General features: G+C 39.0%; 1 protein-coding gene across 1 annotated transcript in view; it reads left to right on the forward strand.

Moving 5' to 3' along the window:
- ASPG (asparaginase) overlaps positions 1 to 26,013 on the forward strand; it is a 49,688-nt gene that overhangs the window by 12,494 nt on the left and 11,181 nt on the right. Inside the window, exons 4-12 of the mRNA XM_064460883.1 lie at positions 2,008 to 2,133; positions 3,574 to 3,657; positions 4,707 to 4,833; positions 11,542 to 11,654; positions 13,112 to 13,297; positions 16,298 to 16,411; positions 19,442 to 19,561; positions 20,634 to 20,729; positions 21,598 to 21,761. Of these exons, the coding sequence (XP_064316953.1) occupies positions 2,008 to 2,133; positions 3,574 to 3,657; positions 4,707 to 4,833; positions 11,542 to 11,654; positions 13,112 to 13,297; positions 16,298 to 16,411; positions 19,442 to 19,561; positions 20,634 to 20,729; positions 21,598 to 21,761 (1,130 nt within the window). The remainder of the gene's footprint in view (positions 1 to 2,007; positions 2,134 to 3,573; positions 3,658 to 4,706; positions 4,834 to 11,541; positions 11,655 to 13,111; positions 13,298 to 16,297; positions 16,412 to 19,441; positions 19,562 to 20,633; positions 20,730 to 21,597; positions 21,762 to 26,013) is intronic.

Consider the following 26,013-nt stretch of genomic DNA (forward strand, 5'->3'; position numbering starts at 1 on the left):
TACTTCACACCAGGAATTCATACATAAAGATATTACTCTTCTGCTCCTGTTTATTCTGCGATAGTGGGCTTTATAGTCTAAATTTCCTTCTTCGACCAAGCTGTAGCAATGCATGTGAACAGTGTAATGATGCTGAAGATTCAGGTAACAGTCTTTCACCTTTAGGTCCTCTAATGCTGAAACCACCAACCTAGAGATGATGCTCCTCCTATTGAATGCATCTTGGCAGGGCAGAGAAAAGACAGAGCTGGTGTGTAGGTGGAGAGACTCTAGGATGGAGCAGGGGGGCAGGTGGGAAAAGCCCAGAGGCAAGACTAGAAGGTGGGAATCCCATGCTGAACAGGAGAGAATTCACCCTTCTTCCTTAATGGCATATTAGTTTTATTTAAAAAAAAAAAAAGTGTTTCTTTCTTGTACCAAGAATGCAACTTCTCTGTGTATACAAATATCCAGTACATGTAATGCAAGTGAAAAGTGCTGAGAAGGGGAAAAAACCCAACTTCAACTGTCTGGCGTATGTATTGACACTGCCACTTCGTGTTCCTCTTGGAGACATACTTGGCACAGCTGTAATGTGCTGATGACTTTTCAGACTGAAACATTCTAAGATGTTTCAGTGGTATATGTCGTAATTGCCAGCCTAATCTTTTACATTATGAAGCTTAAACCAAGCTATGTTATTTCACAGCTAATAAGATTCATAAGGCTGAAAATTTTCATGAGCATACCAATTGACTTAGAGAGGACAAGTGGCTATTTCTGTGATATCAGCCCTTCTTGAAACTTACTTATCTTGTTACTGCATTGGTGAATAACTTCAGGAGACTTTTTACATCATGCTATAGTTTGGCCTATGGAAAGGTCTTGCAACACTGCCTGTTGTTCTGCTGGCTAGCTTGTTAGATAAAAGCAGAAATCCCCTGAAACTTCCAGTAGGAATGAACATGTCAGCATGAGTATTGGTGAAGAAATAACAAAAGGACAAGTAGAAATCTGCAGGTGAGTTTGGAGGTGACCTTATTATCAGCAGGTGTGCCAAGCGTGTATGCCTACTGTAGCATAAGAAGTGTAATTAAAAGAAATCTCATTTAATTCTATGGCAAAGACCCCTTTTTTTCCCCGTGCTGGCACTTCATATATCATCTTAGACTTCTATGCAATCCTTTCCACGTTAGCAGATTACATCAGAGACATCAGTGTCTCTCACTACAGTGTTTATGTGCATCACTCTTAAAATAGAGGAACCAATTCCTTTTTCCTCCAAAAGCCAGCAGATTACTTTATTCCAACAGGATGAGCTCTGCAATTCATAGCTATGCATTAAAAAACTTCATGCGTGGAATTGTATGTAGATTAAAGTTATAAAATTCCTTTTTGCATCTGTACATGCCTAGTAGTCTAAGGGACTTCCCAAAAACCAGCAAGTGTTTGTACATTAATGTACCGCAAGTAGCCTCTTCACCTCTTTCTGCTGTGGAAGTCACATACTGCTACAGAAAGGATGACTTTTCGACAGAAGAGGGCACTCTGACACTGGCAGTTTGCCTGTCTGCCACCCGGATTAAATGGACTGCTTTTCTATATGTTATGGTAGCCTTGGTTTGCCTAATCTGTTCCTATAAATGGTGTAATCCCTAAAGTAAAAGCGGCAACAAGAAATCAGACTATATGGCTAATTTGCATATGTTAACATTCCTGTTTAAAGCCATTGCTAAGCTTTTCTTAATTAGTAGTCTTCTGGTTTAAAAATGATGCATTAATATGTATACACAGAAGAATCTCTTTGACTATTCCATAATTAGAATTACTGGCTCTAGTGCTTGGTGTCCTATTAACCCTTAATTGTATTTAAATGGAAAACAGGATAACTTTAGGAGGAATTATGCATGTAGTACCTTTAAAGTATTATGCTGTTGCTTGCATTAGTGGAAGTAACGCAATATGTACCTCACTTGGGGATGCCAGTGCATTACTCTAACAATGTGGAAACTGCCTTTCCATCTCCAGGAGCACTATGAAAAATACGATGGTTTTGTGATCCTTCACGGCACCGATACCATGGCCTATACAGCTTCAGCTTTATCCTTCATGTGTGAGAACCTGGGTAAAACTGTTGTTCTGACAGGATCTCAGGTAATTGACTTAATTTGAACTTGAAGTCAGAAGCCTCATTTTTTATTTTTATATGCAAAACTAGGTAATATCCTGATTATCACTGTAGTGATAGTAGTGTCGTGCAGGGCAGGCCTCTGGCCAGGGTGAATGGTCACAGCGCTGAAAGAAATTAGTGAGAATTGACGGGCTCACCAGCTGGGGATGTGCCCCAAAATTTTATCATTAATGATTTTACAACTCTACCAAATCAGGCCAGTAGCTTGTTATGGCTGGGGCCAGATGCTTCAGAGAAAGATATAAGAGCCTGTCATTGGCCATTGTGTATTAATCGGTTTATAAGAGAAGCATCCTTCTAGCCTCAGGTGGCTGCTGGCTGCTAGCTGTCTTTTTTTCGTTTAAAGCCCTGAAGCTTCTTACTTTTTACTTCATCAGTTATTATCCTGTCTTACATTACTTATTGTTGCATTCTTTATAATTTTTTAATAATCTCTAAGCATTAGATGCATTTTTGATCATTTCTGTTCCACAACGCATCTAACATGGTCTGTTTCCTTTCCTCTAAAGACTACCTTTATTAATTTTCATTCTCTTAGCTGGAGCCCTTTGCATATTGTCTAAAGGGGAGGGGTTGTCTTACTAGAATAGCTTGCTTGCGTGTAAAATACAGCTCTAATAGTAAAAGAGAGATGAAACATCACACTGTAAAATTTCCCTCCCCCATCTCATAATTGCCCTTTAACGTGGTCTATTTGAAGTAAAAATATAAAAGTCTAGGAAGGAGCAGGCTCCTGCTTACTGCAGGGCAGTCTACTTGTGGTACATCATATTCCAGGTTTTACTTTCTTTTTGGGCTTTATTGCTTGAGGTCTGCCTGACATATGATCTAGCAATGGAGCATGTGCCAGTTTTTTTCATTGCTGAAAGGAGCTCCCACTCTCTGTTAATAAAGAGGCAATCTGAAAAGCCATGGAAGTCATCATTAAGTTTTTAATCTTGTCCTTTTCTGTTGGTAATAACCTGCTTACTTGATTTTTCTATACTATGAGGAAAGATGGTGCAAGAGAGCTGTTATGAAGTGCGTATCGGCAGCTCTGCATGATCTGGGGCTTTTGCTTTTCCTCTGTACAATCGCTTCTCCTGTACTCAGTCACTTTAACTGTGCCTGCTTCCTATTTTGTATATTTTTCCTGAATCAGTCTTTTAATCTGCTTAATCACACTAGAATCATCTCTATGTTAGCTTTTAAGCACTTGGATTATAAGCGTCTGTTAAGCACAGAGGGAAACCCTGCCATCTGCTGCAGTTGAAAATAGTTTGGATGAAGAAGAAAACTTTATTTGTCATAAATCATTGTTACATAAATTATTCATCTATTTGTATTGCATAAGTGGACTCTTTTTTTCTGCTGTGTAGTCTTTACATAAGGGACAGGGTGTAATTTCAGTCTCTGCTCTTCAGGTGCCCATATACGAATTGCAGAATGATGGCCGAGCCAACCTTCTGGGGGCACTGCTCCTTGCTGGGCAGTTCGTGATTCCTGAGGTCTGTTTGCCTGTGAAGATGGTCTCAGAAGCTGCTTTTCTCCCTCTAGCCAGGACACATACTTACGTACTCAAAATATCCGGTAGGCAGTAAGGAATTGCACTTAAACAAGAGGATAAATGGATTCCACTGAGGTAACAGGGGCTTTCATGGCAAAGCACATGCTGTTTTCTCAGGAGTCATATCCCATTTCGCCTGTATACAATCTATAAAGACTATCAAGTCTGAAATCTAGCTTGCAGCAGTCTTGAAATCAGAGGTTCCCTTGCAAATATGTGGGATCTGCAACGCTTGTAAATCAGTTTTTTAAATGAAATTTAGTTTGAATTTCTAAAGTTGCTCTAGTTCCTGAAGACTGAAGTGTCGAGGATGGTATACCTAATGGACATGGAAGTACCTCCATGGTCTCAGCACCCTGCCTTTAAAGATGTTGGTTCTGTGCAGCCCAAAAATCAGAGAGAAAACTGGTCAGGTTACACCTCATTTCACTTCTGCCATGCTCCCAAAGCCAGTTCTTGTAAAACAATAGCAATAGCTGACTGGCCAAGACCTTCAGAACTAATAACAACTTTGAGGTGTCTCTCTTTCTTCAAATTCCAATTGACAAACTTTAAGGGACTTGGAAAGGAACCTAATTATTTATGTGTGGTAACTCTTTTAAAAGTTATCCTCATTTTCACTAGGCCTTTTGGTAAGATGTTGGACTCTGAGTTTAGATATAACTGATGAAGTTGTTGAAAAGTCCACAGTGTGTGTTTCTTCTATCTCTGAATTGGACTCAGGCAAATTTGCTGTCTCCTAGACTATGCCTCATGAGAGGATTATGAAACTATTTAGCTCTTAACTTGTTTTGTTCTTAAATTCTTAAACCAATGTGTGACAGATGTGCCAACTCTTATTGAAAGGGTAAGAGCTGTAAACATCTACTAGCCTCTGAGTTGCTTTAAAGATTTAGAAAACACTTTATAAAGGACAGACTACAGTATTTATCTACTGAATCTTTTAATTACTGGCTTATTCATAGACCTGTTTCTTTACTTGTCTTGCAGGTGTGCCTGTATTTTTATAATAAACTGTACAGGGGAAATAGGGTGACTAAGGTGGATGCTGGGAGTTTCAATGCCTTTTCCTCACCTAACCTGCCTCCACTTGCAAACGCTGAGGTTGATATTACAAGTAAGCAACATCATCTCTTAAGCTGTGTAATTTATGCCACATGCAATAGAACTCTAGCTGAAAAGAATCTGTGCCTATGTAGTTGAAATGCTGTTTTTAAACTCAGATATCTTTGAAAGCCCTGTAGCTTGACTCTACTTTATCTGCTCTGAAACTGTTTAAATATTAGTAAGGCTGAGAATTTGTGGCTCAGCTGCATTTATCTATTGAATATAGATGTGAGCTCGACTGACTTTGACTAAAGATCCAGACTAACCCGAGGGAATGTTGCCCCTGTGTCATAAAAATGCTTGCTCTGAAGATAAATATAAGGGAGTGACGACTAAAAGAATAAAATGTTTAATCTCATTAATGCCCATGCTGGGCTCCAAAATCAGGCAAAAGAGTCATTGCAGAGTATACTTGCAGCTCAACAGATTCTCTGTTTGATGCATGTCATTGTAATATTTTACTGGATATTTAGGACCTGTCTTTTTAGGACCTGTCAGCAAGCACACTGAAAACAGCAGACCTAGAATATGCTCTTAGTGAAACTTCCTTTCCCCAAACTTACCTAGACTCCCTATAATTTCTGCGTGTCCATTTTTTTAAGGAGAGGAAAAACTACATGTTTGTACCCGTTTGCAACGTCCTTAACACACTGATGTCCTTAACACCCTGATGTCTGTTCTTGGATAAATGGCACCCTTTCTTTGGAGAGGGGAGGAGAGAGACACATTGGGAGTGTAGCCAAATGAAGAGTTGCCAAAAAACATATTAGAGGATAGTTTTGAAAATATAGCATGTTATGTGAGCTGTTTTTGGATAGGCTAGGTATATTAGAAAGAAGTAGGACTTAGTGACAATCTCTATTATTGCCAAAAATAGGGAATAGGAGTGGATTCCTGAATTCTCCTGCTAGGTGCTGTTAGTGGCAGTAGGAGCTCTAGCCCTGTGCCATGCAGCATGTCATTCTGAATGCTTTCTACTACTAGAGAGACATTCTGCAGTTTGGAAAAGTAAACTTATCCCTTCCACCTGATGAGCGGGAGTTACTTAACAATGTTACAGGATCAAAGTCCTGTGTTTGTAGCAGACAGATACAAACTGAGGAAACCTGTGAAATACTGTAGTGATCTGTAAGACATCTGTCAGGTAGAGAGTCTGCCACTGTTGTATTACTGTCCTGTGTCAAGTATGGTGTATCTGAAATCAACAGAAATGCTGTCAGTTCATTGTCGCAGTAAATTGGGGAGAATCTTCTTTCTTGGGTTTTTATGAACTGCATCAAATAGGGTATAAATAAATTCTGTTTACTGAATGATCAATAATGAAATCAAGCTGCAAATTGCGTGCTATTTCTCTCTTGGATTTGAATGAACTGTTTTGTCATTCGTTGTCTGTAGTAGAAAAATGAGAGAGTTATTAAGTACTTCCCTTGGCCCACGTTGGATCCATTATCTTTTCAGTAGAATGCCCCATTGAGATCAGTGGGGATTTGTGATTTAAAAACTGATGGTGTGATAGGCTCTATTTTTATTTGTTTCAGTTGATTGCCCACTTAGGGTAGCATCATTTATCCAAGATGATGGTGTCAGTATTGAAGGATTGTTTCATTTTGAAAAAACATCGTTTATAGTATGGGCAATCTACTAGTGCTCATTTATTTTGTCCAAAGTAATTGTTTGAAACATTGCTGTCTCCCTTGAGTTTGCTTGTACAATCCTTGTACGAAGCTTTCGTGGAGACAAGGAACCACCTGGGGCTTTTAAAAACAAATTTGCCATCTTTTAACTTTTCTTTTTTTTCAAATTACTTTCTATAATATATCTTAATCCCCCTGTACACAGGGCTGACTGTACAGAGGGCTGACTCGTGCTGCTTCAGCATTATGGAGAGCAGCCTGAGGATGCCAGGAGGAGTAGGCCATGTGCAGAAACCCTTCCTCAGGCTTCCTGGTTCTAATTAAGCTGGGAATGAAAACTCCAGAGAAGCAGAGGGGGAAAGATGACAGGACAGGGGGAGTGGGGAGCGCAACAGGGTAAGAGCTTGCGATCATGGGTTGGTACACAGGAATGAAGAGAGGAGATGCTGTTTGAGGCTAGGCATACCATATAAAAGCAACAATCTACTCCAGAGCCAGAGAGGAGAGGAAGAAGCTTAGGCCCCTTCCCTTCGCTTTCCTAGCTGCAGCACTACTCTTCATTTTTGATATCCATTTTCACCCTGTTCCCCCTTCAGACGAGGATCCCAATGGATTTTTGATCCCATCAACTGTCTGTGTTCTTGACCAGATCCTTAACTGTGTTAGCAACACCTAAGTGTCCCATTATCCAGTTTTAGATGAGAAAGTGTCAGCTTCCTCAAGGCTTTCAATTTAGCACAGGAAGCTCATGTAAGAATTGAAAAATTCTAGTAAACTCCTCAGCTGAGTGAGAAACCCAATGCTCACAGGAAACGGGTGATGTAGGAATAACCAAAAATATTTCTAAGATCTTAAAGCTGACCAAATAAAAGACCTTGCCTTATTTTTCTCATATTTTTAAAATAGAAGAGACAAGGAGGACTATTTTAATTGAAATGTGTAAAGAATCTCAGTATATTTCATAACATGATTACTCTCCTCTGTTCTCTATTGTCCTAATGAAGCAAATACGAAACTTGCTTTGTTACCATGGCTGGACTTTCTTCATCACACATGCATGTAACTTCTGGGAGTGGTGAACATGTACAGGATCGTATGATGAGAAACACAATGTGTGTAGGGGATGACCAGAGCCTGTGTGACCGTGCAGATGTGGTGGTACAGCAGCAGAAGGTTAGAAGGGCCTTTTGGGCTCATCTATGCACCAGTCTCATTAGAGAGAAGCTATTTCTCACTGGCCAAGTCTCTGTCTTGGTTGGCAGTTCTGGTTATTTATCGTAAAAAGCCCAAGTCAATTATATATTAAGGCAAATGCCAACTCTCTTCACTGAAGTGCTTTTGGTCCCCCCTTCCTTTGTAAGTAGGCATGTTGATTCTTGCAATGACACCATTCAATTTAAATAGTCATTTCAAAAGGTGTGTGTTGATTGTTTTATAACAAACTGCCAAAAAAGGGGGTCTATATTTGTGTGCCTCCTTCAGGAATTTGCACCCATAGGTTGGCCTGTACTCCCCACCCCTTGGCTGCTGCTGTGAATTGTAATGAACGCTGGGACAGCTTATATAATGGTAGGGCTCACCCGTAGTCCTGCAGAGAAGGATGAGAAGAAAGCATTGCTGTTTGTCTGGAGCTCTGCAATCATGAAAAGCTGTATTTCTTGTTTGATTTCATAACTTGGAGTTCAGTCACCACTCCTAAGGGAGGTGTCATTCTTAGTTGCTGCTCTCCCATTATAAGTTGAAACCTGCATTGTGGAATAGGTGCTGTGTAAAAAGGGGGTTTTTTGCTGCTTTCTGGACTGTTTAGAGCTGCTTCTCTTTTTTATTTTATTTTTAATTCAGGTTGATTTTTTTTCCACACTAACCCTACCACCATAATTCTGTGTGTGTGTGTGTGTGAATAAAGCTGAATAAGATAAGGACGTGGTTTTGAGCTGTAATTTGAAAAGCTGTAGTGCTTGGTAGTGAGGGGGAGATTGGAAATAGCAGAGTATTGTTTATGTGATGGTTTTGTTTGGAAAAATAAACAAAAGACCTTAGTATCTTGAATGCAGCCTACTTGAATAACGCAATCTTTTCTATCCCAAGCCATTTTGGATTCAGTATATAAATAGCCATTACCTCTTTATTTTATGTACATTGCTTAAAAACTTTCTTTCTGCTGTGCAAGACGAGTAGCTCGCTTATGTTTGTTCCTCAGCCTTGTATCCATATTTACATAATGCAGTATGCTATATCAGTTAAACTCTTTACAAGCACAGGCTATCCAAGTCAGAACAGGTTACTGTTTTCTGGGTTGTGCCAAATCTGAATATCCCTAATTAGTCACTCTTACCCATAGGATGAAAAACTGTTATGAACATCAATATATACAGCTTTTTGTACTTCGCCTCCTTGTATATAAGTTTCTTACTTAAGAACTGTTAGTGATTCCTGAGATTTATTTTTTTTTAATTTAACAAAAAGAAGATTGCTGTGTGGTATGACTGTAGGCTGCAAGACAGCGGGTTTATTCTGTACAATGAAGATGCCTGAACTTAGCTATGGCAACGTAAATATTCTTCCTTTTTGTGGATGTAATCTTTGAGATGGAGGATGCAAAAGGTGTGTTCTAAATTTCTTTTTCCCCGCATGGAACTCTGCCTCACTTATAACAGTTCTGAATAAATCTGAGATGAAGTCGGGCTTTTATGTATATTTGTTTGTCTTTGGCTCTTGCATCACACTTGCCTTTTGTTCTGCTTTTTAGACTCGTTTGACTAATGGAAAACTGACATCTGTGGAGTCTGCAGTACCGAGGAAGTTATGTAGGCTGATGAGGTTCATGACCAAGAGAATGTTAACTCAGGGACAATCTCTAGTGTTTTCTTTTTAATATAGTTTGGAATTACATGACTGTACTGTGTCTGCATGTATTACATTTATCTTGAAGATGATATATTATTTGGTAGAGCGCACTCCAAGAGTACAGGTATAGGTCTGACTCCTGAAACTATCCTCTGATCTCTCTCCTTGGTCTTCTACTTTTGGCAATATCTTAGTGATCCATGCCAAGGCAGGTTTACCTCAGTTCATTCTTCAAGTTCGTTACAGGCATTAGGGATGCTAATAGTTGCCAAACTTAGTAGTATGTGTTTGTGAAGTTTTGGCAGGGACTTCTAGCTTATGGAGGATAAAGGAAAGACAGCTCTGATACAATTTTATTGCTATCCCTTCTTATAGAGGAGGCTGCTTTTAAAGAATTAATCTGTGTGTTCGAAGGTTGAAAGGATTTGATTTATTGCTAAACACTGCTGTTTCTTAAAGCACAGTGCTCATGAGTGAACATGGTTAGTGAGGCCTATTACCTCACACAGAACAAATGCATGGCTTTCTGTGCTCGCCTGTGTACCTCCTGCAGGTCTCTCAACTCACTCTGGAAAGCTCATGGAGGCCTTTGAGAGCTACTTGGCTAACTACTAAATCCAACCAGGTCGTTTCAGAACCATGCTGGCCAGCTTAGCACAAAGAAGGAAACTGTAGAAACAGGCTATGTTTCTATTCTTCCGTTCCCAGAGCATTAGGAATCCACGTGCTGAAGTGTGGCTGGGTGGACAAACATGATGCCAAACCAACTGCTTGTGACCTATTTAACCAGTTATGGTATTTTTTTAGAAAGAGCATACATAGGCTCTAGTTGCTGACAGGGCACCACGACAGGAAGGAATAGTTTGTAGAGTCTTGTAGGTGACTGCTGTTTTCTGTCCTGACTTAACGGATTGTGTAGTTTTTAGTATCTCTGGTAATGGGACAATAGAGTAGGCTTCAATGGAGGCTTTTAAATGTACTCTGAATTTTCTTGCAAATGGCTGTCTGCTGATTGCAAGAGATTGCAACAGTAATTGGTGTGAGTAACTCTCCGCATGGCTGAAAGCAAGTCAGTATTATGCACGCAGATCTTTTATCTGCATTGCTGCTTGGGAGTTTCCAAAATCTAAAAAGCTTAAAGCCTGATGGGGAAACAAGTAGCTTTACTGCATGGTCTGCTTTCATTGAAGCATGACGCTCTGAGCTGTTGGCTGCTGTTCATTAAACCTCTTCCTCTGCCTTGTAGGAGCTATTAGTGCTACCAATGCTGCACTCCTACACTGAAGTAGTAAAATTTTGAAATCAATAATGCATGACTTGGCTTCTAATAATGCAACACAAACAAACTATTAGTTAAACAGCTGGCTTCTGGCTCTAAATGTATAATGGGAGTTAATTGAATCCTTGCTATTTTATTTAATCGTTAGTAACTACCTAATAAACTCTGGAGGTGATTAGCGGCAACAGTAACTGCATTTGTCATCTCTTATGTCTGGGAAGATGAAGGTCTGTTTTCTAAACATGAATCCAGGCTGGTATCGGGCCAACTACATAACAATGAAGTTCAGGTCAGTGCGTGACAAGTAAATTTCTCACCTATGCTATACCTGTGCGCCGCTCTGTTGTTTGAGGCTTTCTGAGCATTCTGAACTGGGAGAGTTGCCACTAACAGGACATGTTCAACATCGTGAACCCGTCAGGTCTAGTACTCAGATACTTTTCACAGCCATCGGACTTCTCTTTTGAAGAGGTTGTAGTAGAGGTATACAGCTTTGTGTCTGATAGATCATCCTGTTCACTTATGGGCACTGAACTAAAATATCCATTTTGGAAGTCTTTGCTATAAAATGCTATTAAATTGAAGTGTACATGTTAAATATCTCCTTGAAGAGCACTAACTTAGAAATATTGATGAGTAATACTGATATATCTTGGAATCTAGACTTTTTTGGAATTAAAACTAGAATATAACACAGTTGACCCTGACCTGGATGTGGCCTTGAAGACATATTTTGTGTTAATAACTAACACACCTAATAAATAAGGTGTGCTAGATCAGCTGCTATGGCTACTGCCTTAAATGGGCCTTTATTTCCTCTTTTCAAAAATACATTCTCTTTCATTAATCCCCTGCTTAAGAAACAGTTTTAAAGACAATGTTGTGAGTATGAAGTGCTACAAGTGTACTTAATATTATGTCTAAATATTAAATTAAAAAGTCAATTTCTCTTTAACAGTAAACTGGGAAACGGTGTGGAGAGCCAATACCAAAAAGAAATTTCAAGTTCACACCACTATGAACAGTAATGTTGGGCTTCTGCGAATCTTCCCAGGAATCACTGCTGCTGCTGTAAGTGCCACCAGTTCATTTTGGAAGTGGGTGAAGTGATGCACAAATACTTGATTAGTGAGCTGAAGTAGGGAAGCTGCATTATTGTAGCAGTGGTTGGGGTTTTGAAGAGAAAGGAAAGGATCTGTCTTCTTCTGATAAACATTTTTTTGAATATCAGAGCTTTTCATATGCCATAAACTATTGACAAATGCTTTTCCAATTTCTTTTGTCTATACCCCCTGGGCGGTCAAAATTAACTTCTTATCAGGGCTCATAAATAGGTCGAGTGTGCTTTTCTAGACAGGTGCAGGCTACAGTGACCACGGAAATGTTCCCTTGCTGCATATTGAGGAATATTAATAGACATCTTGTCAAAGAATACATGATATGGCAGGTGGAGGGGAGTGCAACTATTTCTACAACTCATGCTTCTTTTTTAAGGTTCATTTTGTCTCACACTGCTGGTTAACATGACCCTCAGTGTTCATACAGAGCTAAAAATGAGAAGTGGGATTTTTTTGTCTTTAAAAATTATTTTGCAGAACTGTGGTTTTAGGTATATTTGTCTTTAAATTTTTGTCTAATACTGGTTCCATTAAACTGATAGACCTTTTGTGGCTGTTGCCATCTTAAATTGAATCCAGTAGTTTTAGCATCACTCCTCAATTATATTACCATTCTTTTTAGGTGAATATGAACAGATGGAAAGGCAGAGGGGTGGTATATTTGCAATAAAATGCCAACTGCATAGTTAGCCTCATGGGGGCTTACAGTGTAGTGCATTTAGCATATGTGATGAGCAAGGAAATATCTAGATTGTTTAAAATACATCTTCCTAGGAGGAGGACTTTGCTAGGCATCCTCATACAGTGAGCCACAATAGCTACCTCATTAACAGCTGACCCAGAATAAATTAGCGCCTCCTTTTTTTTCCTGCCTTGAGTTAAATCAATGGAGTTTTGAGTTAAAAAACCTCCAGCCTTCATTAGAATGTTCTTTCCTGAAAGGTGAGACTCTCTCTCTCTTAGTTAGGCAGACATTTGTTAACAAAACTTTTTGCTAAAGTAACAAATCTGGGCCAGTGCTGGGGGTTCTAATCTCAATAATTCTGCATTTATTTCATGAGTGTAAATCTACCCTTTTGTTCTGCCATGGTGCAACAGCATATCCTGTTAATGGCACTTGAACAATAGCATCCTTTTTCACACTGAAGTCATGACTGTAGAAAATAGTTTATTTTAAAATCTATCCCTCTAGGAATTTTAAAGGAAGCTAAAGAGTGAAAATCTCTTTTTAAAAAAGTTGTTCTACTGTCCCAGTTATTGTACATGGGGAGCACAGAAGGACACAAGAAGACTGTAAGGCATGAGAACCTGTAAGACAGACCATTTTTAAAAACTCTGTGCTGCACGTGAAAATCTTAATGTGACTTAAACACATCTTTTGTCTCTCTTCCCTGTCTTGTTTTTAAACAGGTAAAAGCATTTCTTCAGCCTCCAATTGAGGGCATTGTACTTGAAACTTACGGAACTGGCAATGCCCCAAACAACAGAGAAGACTTGCTGGAAGAACTGAAGAAAGCAACTCAGCGAAACGTAGTGATTATAAACTGTACACAGTGCTTACGAGGGTCTGTTAATACGGTCTATGCAACAGGGCAGGTAAGGGTTGTGCAATGATTTCAGACTCTACTGCTGCGTAGAAGAAACATCCCCACTGATACAACTTGGTTGTACGCTTCTAGTAGTCCCAATATATAAAACCAGATTAGTTAAACTCTAAAGATATTGCTCCTAAAATAACTATATCTGAAAAGTCTTAAGCTGGAAGCATTTAAATACATATCTGCAAACAAGATCCTGTTACTTCTAGTCTGCATGGTCGAAACAGCTCAAATCCCAAATTAGTGATTGCTTGTTCTCATCGTGTGCAGCACTCCAGGATACCTTGCATTAGATTGGTAGTGTCTCTCCCAAAGGGATTCCACTGAGCTAGAAGCTAGCTTAGGGGTCAGATGATCAAATAAAATAATATTTAATAGGCCAGCAGTTACTTAGCTAAGAACATCAAAAGATGTAAGAACATCAAAAAATCCTGCAGTTCCAAGCAATATTCCAAATCCCAGTTTTTTTATTTGACTGGAGTACAACTGAACTCAGTGAAAGATTGGAGAACAGTATGTAAGGAAGCTTCTGTCTTGCAGAATGGAAATCAGTTGTGTTTAACCCACGAAGCCTAGCTTAAAGCAGACTTTGTGTAGATACTGTTAATATTCAGGGTATTTTATAGTGAGTTTCTCAATTGTGTATTAAGACATGACATCACTGGGACTAATAAGAGCTCAGAGCCATATAAGAGTATGTGTTGCATGTGGTAGTGTGAAGGAAGCTGGTTTAACTGGCCTTTATACAAAAGCTAACCATTAAATAGCCAAGAAGCACTGCCAGAGGGTGACTCACCCCCCTGTTTTAGACACCTGGTTTTGTTGGGAGCAACCACCCGTCTGGCAGAGCCAGCCTCCTCAATGACTGTAAGACAAACCTAGATACTCCAGTCTGGTGCTGAAACCTGCCTCTTTTAACATTGCTTTTTACACAGCTTTATATTATATTTGCTTCTAGAACACATAGTCTGTTTTGAGGAGAAAGAAAAGGTGATTGTAAGAGTTTCTTTCCGCCTCTTCAGTACCAAATTCAGTATTTTCTGATATGGGCAGTCATTTGGGTGTTGGTAAAAATTTTGCATAACTTAATGTAGATGTTTTGAGAAGTATTAACTTTTGCAAAGATACTGTGCTTTGTAGCAAAAATGATCGGAATACATGGATTATATAACAGTTCACATGGAAGGAAGAAAGCAATTAAGTCAATAAAAGACCAACCGTACATTTGAAAAACAATGTGAAAACAAAGCCTAGCTTTTATGTGAACTTCTGACTGAAAGTAATTGCTAAAATGTATGGAAGGAAGAAAAAAATCTCGTCTATGTTGTGGTTAAAAGATTCTCCAAGTAGACACCTCTAAAATGGCTTTTTGCACTCTGATCCAGACTGTTGATATGCTGAGTTGAAAGATTCTTCTCAGATCTTACTGAACCACTGCAAGGCTGTGTGGAAATATGTTCACCTCTAGCTTCCACTTTTTATATGGACCATGTGTGATGTTGCTTCAGCATCCATTGGTGGAGGCAGCCCTGTTTTCTTGGCGTCTTTTGAGAAGAACACTGACAGAGCCAAGTCCTGCAAAATTAGTTCATGCTTGTTCTTTCATTGCCTTCTCCTTTTCATAAGGAACTACTCAGCGGAGGAAGTATCATGGCTGAATGCTGGAAAGTTGCTGTAATGTTAACTTTACTTTGATTTTTCTTTAAATAAAATCTTTCACAGGTCTTTGCATATGGGTAGGCCATTTTTTACTCATTCAAGCAAGCCAGGTGGGTCAGCCGAGTCCCTAGTTTCCCTTGAAGTGTTTGTTTTAATTAACTGAATGTCTGGCCTCTTCATCCATCTGCACAGTAGAAACTTAAAATTGAAGGGGCTTTAGGTATAGGAGGGAAGCTGGGAAATCCATTCCTCCTCCACTTTCTCAAACCCACTGAAAAAGCCTTTACTGTTCTTTGGCTAGCTCTGCAGTAGAGAAAGTATTTCTCACCTTCTCTGTATATGTTTTCCCATGAGACTTTTAAAGATGTTAGTCTGGGGCTCTCAGAGGTGGTTAATGAGCTGATTAAGGCTCTGTATATCGCTAAAAATATTAGTTAAGCCACAACAAGTTTCAAAGCTGAAGTTTATATACAAGGTATTTAAAAATAAAATGCAGTGTAAAGAACCTACTGCAAGATACTTAACTGTGAGGCATCACACTATGGCGAAGATGATGATCTGTGGTTTAAAGAAGCCCGAGTGTTTGCCCAGGTACAACTTAGTGATGAGTTCTGAAATCTCCTTTGTCTTTGCTGTCTTGAACACTGTTCACTTAGGGGCTCGCTGACCATAGCAAAGATCTTTCTGCTTTTTGGTTTGGTTTAGATGTTGGGGGTTTTTTTAACTACCAGAAAGATAAGCTAAAAAGGTCATCTTTTTCAGTTGTTCTTATCAGAACTGTGTAAATTGCATATTTTAGTTGTATGTTCTAAATCATACACTACTAGAGCAGCCTGAAAGGATCTGAAATCACTCCTGCTGTGAGCGCACTGTAGTGCTGGAATTCATCCAAAGCAATGCCCCATAAAAGAATGGTAAATATGTCTGTGTGAGAACAGCCTACTTGGCAATGTTCAAAATGCCACTGGGTTAAAACAGAGTAACTGCAGCTTTTCAATAAAGGGAATCTGACAACTCTGCAGATAGCTGATATGCACCTGTAACCTTTCCCTTTTAGCATAGTAAGTGACCGTGGCAGGTGTTTGGGTGAATTCTTCGATGTTATTGCATGAAAAGGAATTTAAAGTAAAAGTCATCTTTATTCAGCTGGGTCTAGTATTTGCTTGGCACTTGATAACTAGAATTACAAAAATTACAGTGGCAGTAGGAGGAGCAAGAGAGTGGAGGCACAGCTGCATACTGTATTCTGTGTAGCTACTCATAATTCATATACATTTTCTGTTCATGCAGGTATTTCTGAATGCTATGCTAATTGGAATAATTTCTCCTTTTTATTCAGACTCTCGCTGATGTTGGAGTAATTCCTGGAGGTGATATGACACCAGAGGCAGCCCTAACTAAACTGTCATACACGCTCAGCAAGAAAAACCTTAGCTGGGAGGCGAAGAGGCAGGTAAATATTTCAGTGTGACCTTGAAAGACTTTCACTTTCTCATCTACTGTGCTAACTTCTGCTTAGCTGAATGCCTTGAGCTTCAGCCTTGCATTTAAAAGCAATTGGTTCCAGAGCCATGATGTGAACATCAAGTATTTTTTTTCCTTAAGGAAAATACTCTTAAGCAAATGAGTGTGTGTAGATTGGGAGAGAAAATAATTCTCTGCATAAGTCAGGTGAAGACTGTGACTGAGCCATAAAAATGCCATCTTTAAACGGTAGTAGTCTACCTTGGACATTTCTGTACTAAAAACCCATATGTGGAAATTCATATGGGAGACGGAATCCCAACCCTACTGAAGTCAGCAAAGATCTTGTCATTGATCTTCATGTGGTAAAGATTTCATTCAAGACTCATTAACACAAAGCTAATTCTGAAAATAAATATTGCCTACAGCCTTTTCCTTTACAGCATTACTTGTGACAGTGTTAGATTTTGTTTCTCTGAGAGGAGATACACTTTATAAGTACATAAAAAGTAGAGGTTTACTCTAAGAACCGAATGTAACTGATTTTAAAATCATAACCCCTTTAACAATGTTCTTACTGTTCATTGATGCTTAATCTGAGCTTTTTTCCTCATATTATATAGCTTTACATCATGTTCCTTGTATTCAAGGAGTTTGTATATAGCTCTGAATTAGATAGGGGAGCAGCAGTCTGCAGGAATGCATGTATTTCTATGCTGTATGCAGTGAAATCATTATCCTGACATTTTGGGAGATGACATCATGATGAGTCACTCTCTAGGCTTAAGCACTGCATGCACATGTGTATCTTATGATGGTGTTTTGTTTTTATTAAAACTGAAACAAATTTGATTGTTATTTCATGCTCAGTATCTTCCAACCAGTAGTAGCTCTTGAGACCAACATATTTGGATACCTATGATCTTAAGTGGAGTGGCTGGAAGTATCACTTATGGTGCTTAGAAACAGTTCTAAACTTTGAGCTTTCAGTTGTTTGCTAAAGCCCTGGCTGTGAAAAATAAGAGGAGGAGGAGCTATGTGTTTCTTCAGTGAGGATGACAAGAACATACTCTGTGCAAGAACATGCTTGATGGACGACATAATGCTGTGTGAAAAGTAGTGGTATTGCATGTGTTTGTGTATATACACTTTAGAGACCCAGGCTCTTCACTGATACCCGTTTGGGATACTCACTGACCCTAGAACATACATATACTGGGTTGTTTTTTGAATGCAGACTTTAATCTTCTTGCACAGAAGATTTTTTTACCTGGGACAAGAGAAACTTTCCCAGCTGGCTTCCTGCCTAGATGTTTGAGTTAAAACTTAATTTAGATCCGGTTTGCCGAGGTGAGATAGCTGACTTACTCAGGTGAGGACCTGGTGACAGGATGTTTTAGGTACCACTGGCACAAGGTCCTCCTGCATTTTCATGTGCTGCCCTTTGGAATGTGCTACACCGTTTTTGTGTGGTGGTGCTGGGACCTCCTTTATATGGTTTGGAAAGCAAAACAACTTTTGCAATTTCTTTGAGTTAAGCAGGATCAGTTGCCTCATTTGACTCGTCGTACAGACCCACAAACAATTGTGTTGGCACAACTGAGGGAGCAGCATGCTGCATTGCCTGGGCAGGAATGAGTGGTAGAGACCAGGAGAAGAAGAAAGCCTGGAAATATGTTGTCTGTGGCAATATCTTCAGCTAAACATATCACCAAACAATAGACTCCCAAGAGACGGAAGCTCTCCTGAAGCTGGCGTGGTTATTTTAGGATTCTCTTTCAACACGAAGAAACAAGGAATGTGCCCCCAGACACATGCAAATGGCTGCAGAGCTGGTAGGACTGCGTAAGGCACGTAGGCCTTTGCACTGGGTGCATTTAGCACAGGTGCCAATTGCTAAGGTTACCTGTGCAAAGCAATGATCTCAACCTGTCAAGCTCTAAAAGTGGGCCAAAGCAGTTGGTATCTTCTGAGTTACATGTCTATGGGACTCTTCCAGCAGACAGCTACAGTGTTGTCAGCGCTTGGAGTTTTTTTTTTAATAAAGGGCATGCCTAGACATAAGTGAACCTGGGGCATTCCTCCTTCCAACATCACATCTGTTTCTTGCAAACTTTCACAATCCTGCTTTTTAAATTCTAATTGAAGTAACTACGTGCTTTATAGCTGCATCAGCAACCTTTTGTGAAAGAGTGCCAGCATATAAAATTGTCAGAATTGAGGAAACCAGTTCCTTTTTCTTAATGACTGCTTCTCTCTCTGTTCTCCAGATTTCCCAGAACCTGTCTTTTGGAGTATTTTCTTTTCTTTATTGCCATTTTCAAGCACTCTCTACACATGAATTGGCTGACCTTTTTTCGGGGTTTGTTTGTTGTTTTTTTTTTTTTGTTCCTGGTCATATTGGATGCAGCCATCCTGCAAACTGTTACATGCCTGCTTTAATACTGAACAACTAGTACTACTGTAGACCCTCTACATTCAAAGCTGGCTCTATGGCCAAATTTTAACAAAATCAGGCCTAATGGAGCTGTTTGAAAAGCCAGTGAAATACATGACCATCCACAGGCAACACTGGGCTTTGTTTTGAGGCCTACATACACAGTCTGTGTAGGAGTACTGAGGTTTGGGAATGCTGGCAAAAGGCAGCATTTTGGAATATTCTGGTCTTCAGCCTCACTCTGCTAATTACTCACTATCTGTGTTTTTAAGTAGGCTGCAGCTTACCCCACTAGGGAACTTTTGTCTGCATACTCTAAAAACTGGGGTGTTTTGTTATGTGCTTATTTTGGTTTCTTTGCTTTGGAAGAAAGTTCTATTTGCCTGTCCCTTTTTTTCCCCCTTTTGTCTTTTTAAACTTGCAATCTTCATGGGACAGTAACTATTTCTTTAATCTTTTGTCTGAATTCAGTTAGTTTCCATAATTCCTCCAAACAATTTTCTAACTTGATCCTAAGGTTTTTTATTAGCTACTACCATATTTTTCCTCAGCTAACAAAGGATTTGATTGCTTGCTTTTCAGATGCTGAGTGAGAATCTAAGAGGAGAAATGACTATTGTACCCACAGGAGCCAAGATCTCTCTGAGAGGTAGCAAGTTTATTCAAATGATTGCCAGATGTCTAAGTATCAGCAGCAAGAAGGTATATACTTAAATGTTTAAAATTGAACTCATGTAAAGCTGTAAACTCAGTTAAATGAACCTAGCCTAAAGATGAACAGCAAAGCTGAAAGAAAAATGGAACATTGGAGCTTTTATATTATTTTTTTAGTACTGAGTGTCCCAGCTAACCAGTTGGGTTAGGGAGAAAGGCCACAATGACAAGCATAACATTAAAATGTTTTTAATTAAAAACATATTAACTTTTTTTTCCTCTTTGTAGACCCATCTTGAGTTTATTTTCTTGGCTGGCTGGATGCAATAACAAGCCTCAGACAGTTGCTGTAATTCAGGGTCTCGATATGAAAAAGTGCCTTGTATTTTTGTGGTCAAATGTATTGACAGTTTGGAGTAACGGGTAAAACAGCTTAATTGTACATGCAGTCATAGAAGGCTGATACTAAGGAAGCACTACACAAGTGTAATCTGTGGTGTCTAATATTAGTCCCTCCCACTTGGAAAAGCAGAAGACATAATATTGGTTGTAAGATACAAGTATTTGCTCTTCTCTTGGCTTGGTTTCAGGGAAGATGGGATTTTAGTAGCTAATGAATACTGAATGTATGGTTCTTAGTAAGCGTGAGAAATGGGAAGGTATTTAGGGGGCCTGTGGGGCTTGTCAGCGGAGGTTTGGAAGTACAAGTTACACAAACATCTGAGGAATCACATGAATAAAGTTGATCCAGTCTTAAGGAGACTGGGTTATGTGGTCTTTTCCAACTCCTACCAGCACAATTTCTCTTACTGTACTGATGTGTAACTATGGCATTACAGAGATGGTAATTAGTGCATGCACCTTAAATGGTATATACAGATATCAGGTAATTGTAGTGTTGCCAAGGAAGAATATAAATCTTCATGGATGTCAGACCGACAAAATGTAAAATAACCATGAGACTTCTTTCTTTCCAAGAACTAAATGCTACCATTTTTAAATAACCAAATGACTAAGTTGGAAACTTTACATGAGAGCAAGGGTAGTGTTTTTATGACTTGGACATCATTCATATTAGAGGTGAGGCTGATATTTATGATTACTTTTATTTGTTTCTCAGGAGTTAGAAGCCATAAGAGATGCATTAATTCCACCTTTGGCTTGTGCTGCAGCTAAATTGGGTGACACAGACGCACTAAGAGCCATAGCAGAAATGGTAATCTCAAATTAACTGTTTGTACAAAACACTATTTTTTAAAGATTTGTAAATGACAGGAGGAAGCGATGCTCACTGGGAAGCAACTACCTAAGTCTTAGAATCAAAGTGCTTTGAGTAATAAAATTGGTTTCTGGGCTCCTCAGTCTTTGCCTTTCAAAACTGGTATGTTCTTTACCCTATCTGGTTCTCAGCTGTTTACATTTTCTTTTGAACTGTGAAAATACAGGTAGATTAAAATGCAAGTTCTTATCTGCTAACTTGGAACACTTTAAAATGGTTTGTGCTGCTTTCTTTCACTTAACTTTCTTTATGCATATTCATAGTATCCAGCTTTTGGATGTAAATCTGTCATGATTAAAAAAAAAAAAAAACAACAACTTGAAAATTATATTTAAGCAAAGCACAGTGCAGTGCTAATTCAGGATTTTTGGCTCTCCCCATAGCTCTAGCTTGGGTTATACCCAGAAAAAGAAACAGGCATTTCCATGTATCATCTTCTACAGCTCTTTATTTTTCCTCTTTGCTTGGTCTACCTTACTCTTGAGACTTTGGTAATGGGCCTCAAGAAAGGATAAATATATTTTGAAAATAACAATAAACTAAGGCAAGTAAAATTAGTAGACTATAGGCACAAATACTGGAATAAAGAGCATATCTGAAAGGGCTGTAATGAGAATATGTGTAGAGGGGAAATAAATATCTTTATTGGTGATAAAACAGTGCTACAAGATGATTTTAAGTAAGTTTGACAAGCTTAACATTTTGGTGGGAGGACTTAAATGTGGCATATGCATTTACTGTTGTACCAATCACTTAATGTGCAGCCATTATCTTTTTAGCACATGAAGGATCTGTCCTTTCGTAGGGTGGAAACTTTTGCTCTGGAGACTATGATGGCCGAACTCCACTTCATATTGCAGCCTCTGAAGGGCATTTACCGGTAGTTGAGTATTTGTTGACATCTGGCGCAACCGTTTATGCGAGAGACAGATATGGATCTACCCCACTGATGAATGCGATCAAGTTCAGGTAACAACATAATTTATATATACTCTATGTAAAGTTTATAAACCTTCTATCATTTTGGATTTAAAGTCCATCCCTGTGTTTTGGTCTTGTTTTGTCTCAGCAGTCACATGTAAATGACAGCAGTTAAAATAACAGAAACCAGCTTAATTTCAAAGGATGTGACTAGCTGAAATTAAAAGATTTTTTAAAAATAATATGAAATGAAAGTAAACAACTTGGTATGCATACAAAATTTTAGCATAAGATAACTTATTGCTGCCTTCCCACCAAAACTTTACGGTAATTTCAGGACTCCACTCTTTGTTATGAGGCTTTCTTATAAAGCAGAGCCGAAGTGATGACTGTCAGAAGAGAGTGCAGGACCAATGGCCGTCTGTTTTCTTTCTGCCCTCCCCTTTCTCATCAAGACCAGACTGTTTCAATTGGCACAAAATAATACCAGTAGACTGACATGTTTTAATCTTTCCCTTCCACCAGTGCTTTCCTGAGTCTCTTGATGGGTGACTGGTATTATAATTTTTCCCTTCCGCCCACTCATATGGGATGACTGCATGGCTCTGTCTGCTTTGTGGACTTCCTCTTCCTGTTGTTCTGGATGTCAGCAGTTCTTGAATGGTAGTCATGGACGTGTGATTTACTGGTCTTTTCCATGTTGTATAGTCCTAAGGAATGGCCATAGCACAGAATAGGAAAGTCATCAGATATCAAATTTAATTTTAAAACACTTCGTTTATATAGCCTGGGGATTCATAGAGCCATTGGTCTTCTAACGTGTTAGAAGCTGCATGCCCTTATCTCTTCTTGTTTCTTTGATTCACTTTCAGCTCCTTATCTCATATGCGGTCTGTATGATGGCAGGAGAGAAGCTTTCTTCTGTAAAAGAGCTTGGAATTTTCATGGTCTTCATGGATGTCTGTCCCCAAATATTCCTACAGCTTTCTAATGTTGACAAGTTCACCTGGTCTGTCAGGCTGGACTGAGCTCCCTGGGAGGTCTGACAGTCCTGGCTTTGCATTGGCTGCAGGAATAACTTGAAGGCTTTTTCTGTCTCAAAGACCAGATGTAGAAAAATCAACACACTCTCTAAATTTGAGACTGGAAGTCCTGTGTGGCTACACAGTGCTATGGCCATACCTACTGCATGGTCCCCTATGGCTTTGTAGTTGTTGCTTTATCTCATGAATATATAAGCCCTTCAGTGGCAAACGCTTAAAGTCTTAAAGCAAAAACAAGCCCAACAGCAAATCAAACAAATAACCTTGCAGTTGAATAGAGGTGGCTCTGGTCCAATGTGAGAAAATGCTAAAGCATTAGATACCATTAGATATTCCTGCAAATCAGGCACCTACTTTTTTTACCGCACCCATCTACCGCCTGGGGAATTTCACATGAGCTTGTTGTTTGGATTCCTTCGCATTGCCACTCCTATATTAGACTCCTACTATGACTCTTAAGCCCTTTAAAACTGCACACCCATTTTGATATAGGGAATTGTAAAAGGAAACTGCACCATAACCATTTTCAGTTTCTCTTTTTGTTTCTACTGCTGGAATGAGAGGAAGAGTTGACTTAGAACTAATCTCATAAATGTGGATTTATGGTCTGCTGTGTACTCACACCGCATTTCACACTGATAAGCGTATAAAGGAGAATGGTGAAGATCAGACAGCTGTATATATGTGTAATTAGATACCCACTAAAAAGATTTCTGCTGCAGAAATATTTAAGTCCTATTTATTAAACAGTTGCGTGCTGAAAGTGAAGAGATTATCCTGATGCAATGTACAAAGTGGCAGAGAGAGAACGGGGGAAAATGATCTTAATGGGCAGTCAATGCTTTAAACTGTTCAATATTGTAACTTTCTCAATTTTACTGAATATTGCATCAGCTTAGTCCCATTTTCTGAAAATTAATATTTGTTTAATTGGCATTTAACTGCAGTACAGTATTCACTCATCTTAAAAATAGCTTTCTTCCAGTTTTTTATGTCACGTTTCTTAGTGGCTTGCCTTTTAACCTTGCATGCAAACCTATATAATGATGACTGATTTTTCCATTTAATAATTCGTAAAGACGGTCAGGAGTTATGCCTCTTCTTAAAAGCTTCTTAACATAGCACTGTCAGCTGGTAGACCAGAAACTTGATGTATGTCAATGATAGTCTCTTAAATTTTTTTACTTTAAGTGACTCTTTGTTTCTTTAGATGGGAAAATGTGGAGTCCTTTTCTAAATAAGAAATAAACAACTGCGTTTCTACTTTTTCATTTCTAATGCTGCAATTTGCGTGTAGTCTCATTCACTTTATGCATGAAGCTAAACAGACCACTGTTAATTTAGGCCAGTTGCTTGACATATCAAAATTAGTAGCATTCCTTTAATTTCTTCGAGTACCCTCAAGGGATAATTCATTTTCAAAACAATAGAATAATACTTTTTAATAACAGAAACTCTCTAAGCAGGAAAATGTCTTGAATAAAAATTGTGTATATTTTATGTAGTAAAAGCACTTCCATTTACTTGTAGAGCAGTGGTAAAAGGTTGAAAATGGGGAGTTGCTCATACAGTGCTGTGAGAACATCAGATTAGAGGCAGTAAAATTACCTCCCACGTAAATATGAATTTAAATACTTGATATTTTGCAAGGTTACATTTACATTACTTCAGGAAATGTAAGGCAGAGTGAAAATCTAACCACTACTGACTCCAGAAGTGCACACAAGCCTGTCCTTGCAGTATTAAGCATAAAATTCCCACTGATACCATGCAGAAAACTGAACAAGTGAAACTAAGCTGATCCTGCCATAACCATTCCAGTTGCTAGGGGAGCAAGCATTAAAAAGAATGAAGCCAGTCAAGTTTGGATATACATGACACCTGCATTTCTTTAAAGAGAGTTGGTGGAAGGTGTGCACCCTAAGGCCCCAATCCTGCAGACTCTTACATGTGTGTTAATTTCACATGTGTGATTCATCCCTTTTGAAGTTGATTCACTTTTAATAAGTGTCTGCCAAGTCAAGGCCTAAGATGATACATACTGTACGGCACCTTGATTGCTGTAAATCCAGAGCCCTCGCGAACGGTAGAAGTTCAGATGTCTTTATATGGAACTCAAACTCATAGCAGTGAATGTTCAACACCACACCGAATCATTTATTTTGCTATTGATCCATTAAAATATTAGTATATATTGGGGTTTTTATCTCCATGTTATCCATAATGGAATCTACAAGGGAGGAGACACTAGAAACACTTTTTGTCTATTTTTTTTCTTCAGAGTGTGGATGAATGGCAGTGGTAGTATTAAAAGCCTAACTTAAGTAACATATGCAAAACAGCATTGTTTCTGTAGCCTGTGTCTGACCAAGAGGCTCAGTTTGGTAACAGAGCACACTAAGAAAAGGGGGAGTCAGGAACAGTTCGCAGGTGACAATAGCTCCTCATGGTTTTGCTTATCAGATGGGGCTAGACTGGACAAGCAGCTGTGCACCCCAGACTAACATTGGCCTTCCCTCTACGTCTTGAATTTTCATTGTCCATCAGTTGCTCTGCTCTTGGTTTTGTGCTGTCACCTTAGAACGGGAATCGCATTTCAACTGTTCCGAAGAAGATAATGGCTCATGACATCAGCTGAACTTCAGATCAACTAAACTCTGACCCTTGCGAGGCTTTTGTAAAGCTGCAGGAGAGCAACACTTAAAAAAACAGCTTCTAAAGACAAATACCTCTCATGTGCCTAAGACATAACAGTATCAGAAAATTCACGGCTAGCCTCTTGAGATACAAATAATGCTCTTGTGGAAGGTACAAGGCAGGAGAAGTGGTACTCTGGATAGGGCTTCAGTTTCTGCAGAATGTAGGTACTGTTTGGGCACAAGTAGGAACAGGCTGTAGTGTGACTTACCTCCCACATAGTTTTCATGTTGAGTGATGGGCACGTGAGAGTGGTCCGTTTGCTTTCTTGGACGGATCTGCCCTCCATAGTCACAGTACTGAATTTAACACTTTTAAGTTGTGCATTATTATTTGTCCCTATTCTTCCTCTCCCTTACCCTTCACTTAACGAGCAGTGATGTACAACAAGTCCTCTTCTTCCCACCATACCAAGAAACATGATTTTGAATGCTTCCCATTCATCGGGACATTGTACTTCTATTTAGAAATGTTTTATTGTAAGCATTTATTGTAAACACTGTTAGTTTCAATGCTTAAAGATTGATTTTATTTCAAACCACATTTTTCCTCATTTAAAT

Source organism: Phalacrocorax carbo, chromosome 9 (genome assembly GCF_963921805.1).
Source record: "Phalacrocorax carbo chromosome 9, bPhaCar2.1, whole genome shotgun sequence".
NCBI classification, from domain to species: Eukaryota; Metazoa; Chordata; class Aves; order Suliformes; family Phalacrocoracidae; genus Phalacrocorax; species Phalacrocorax carbo.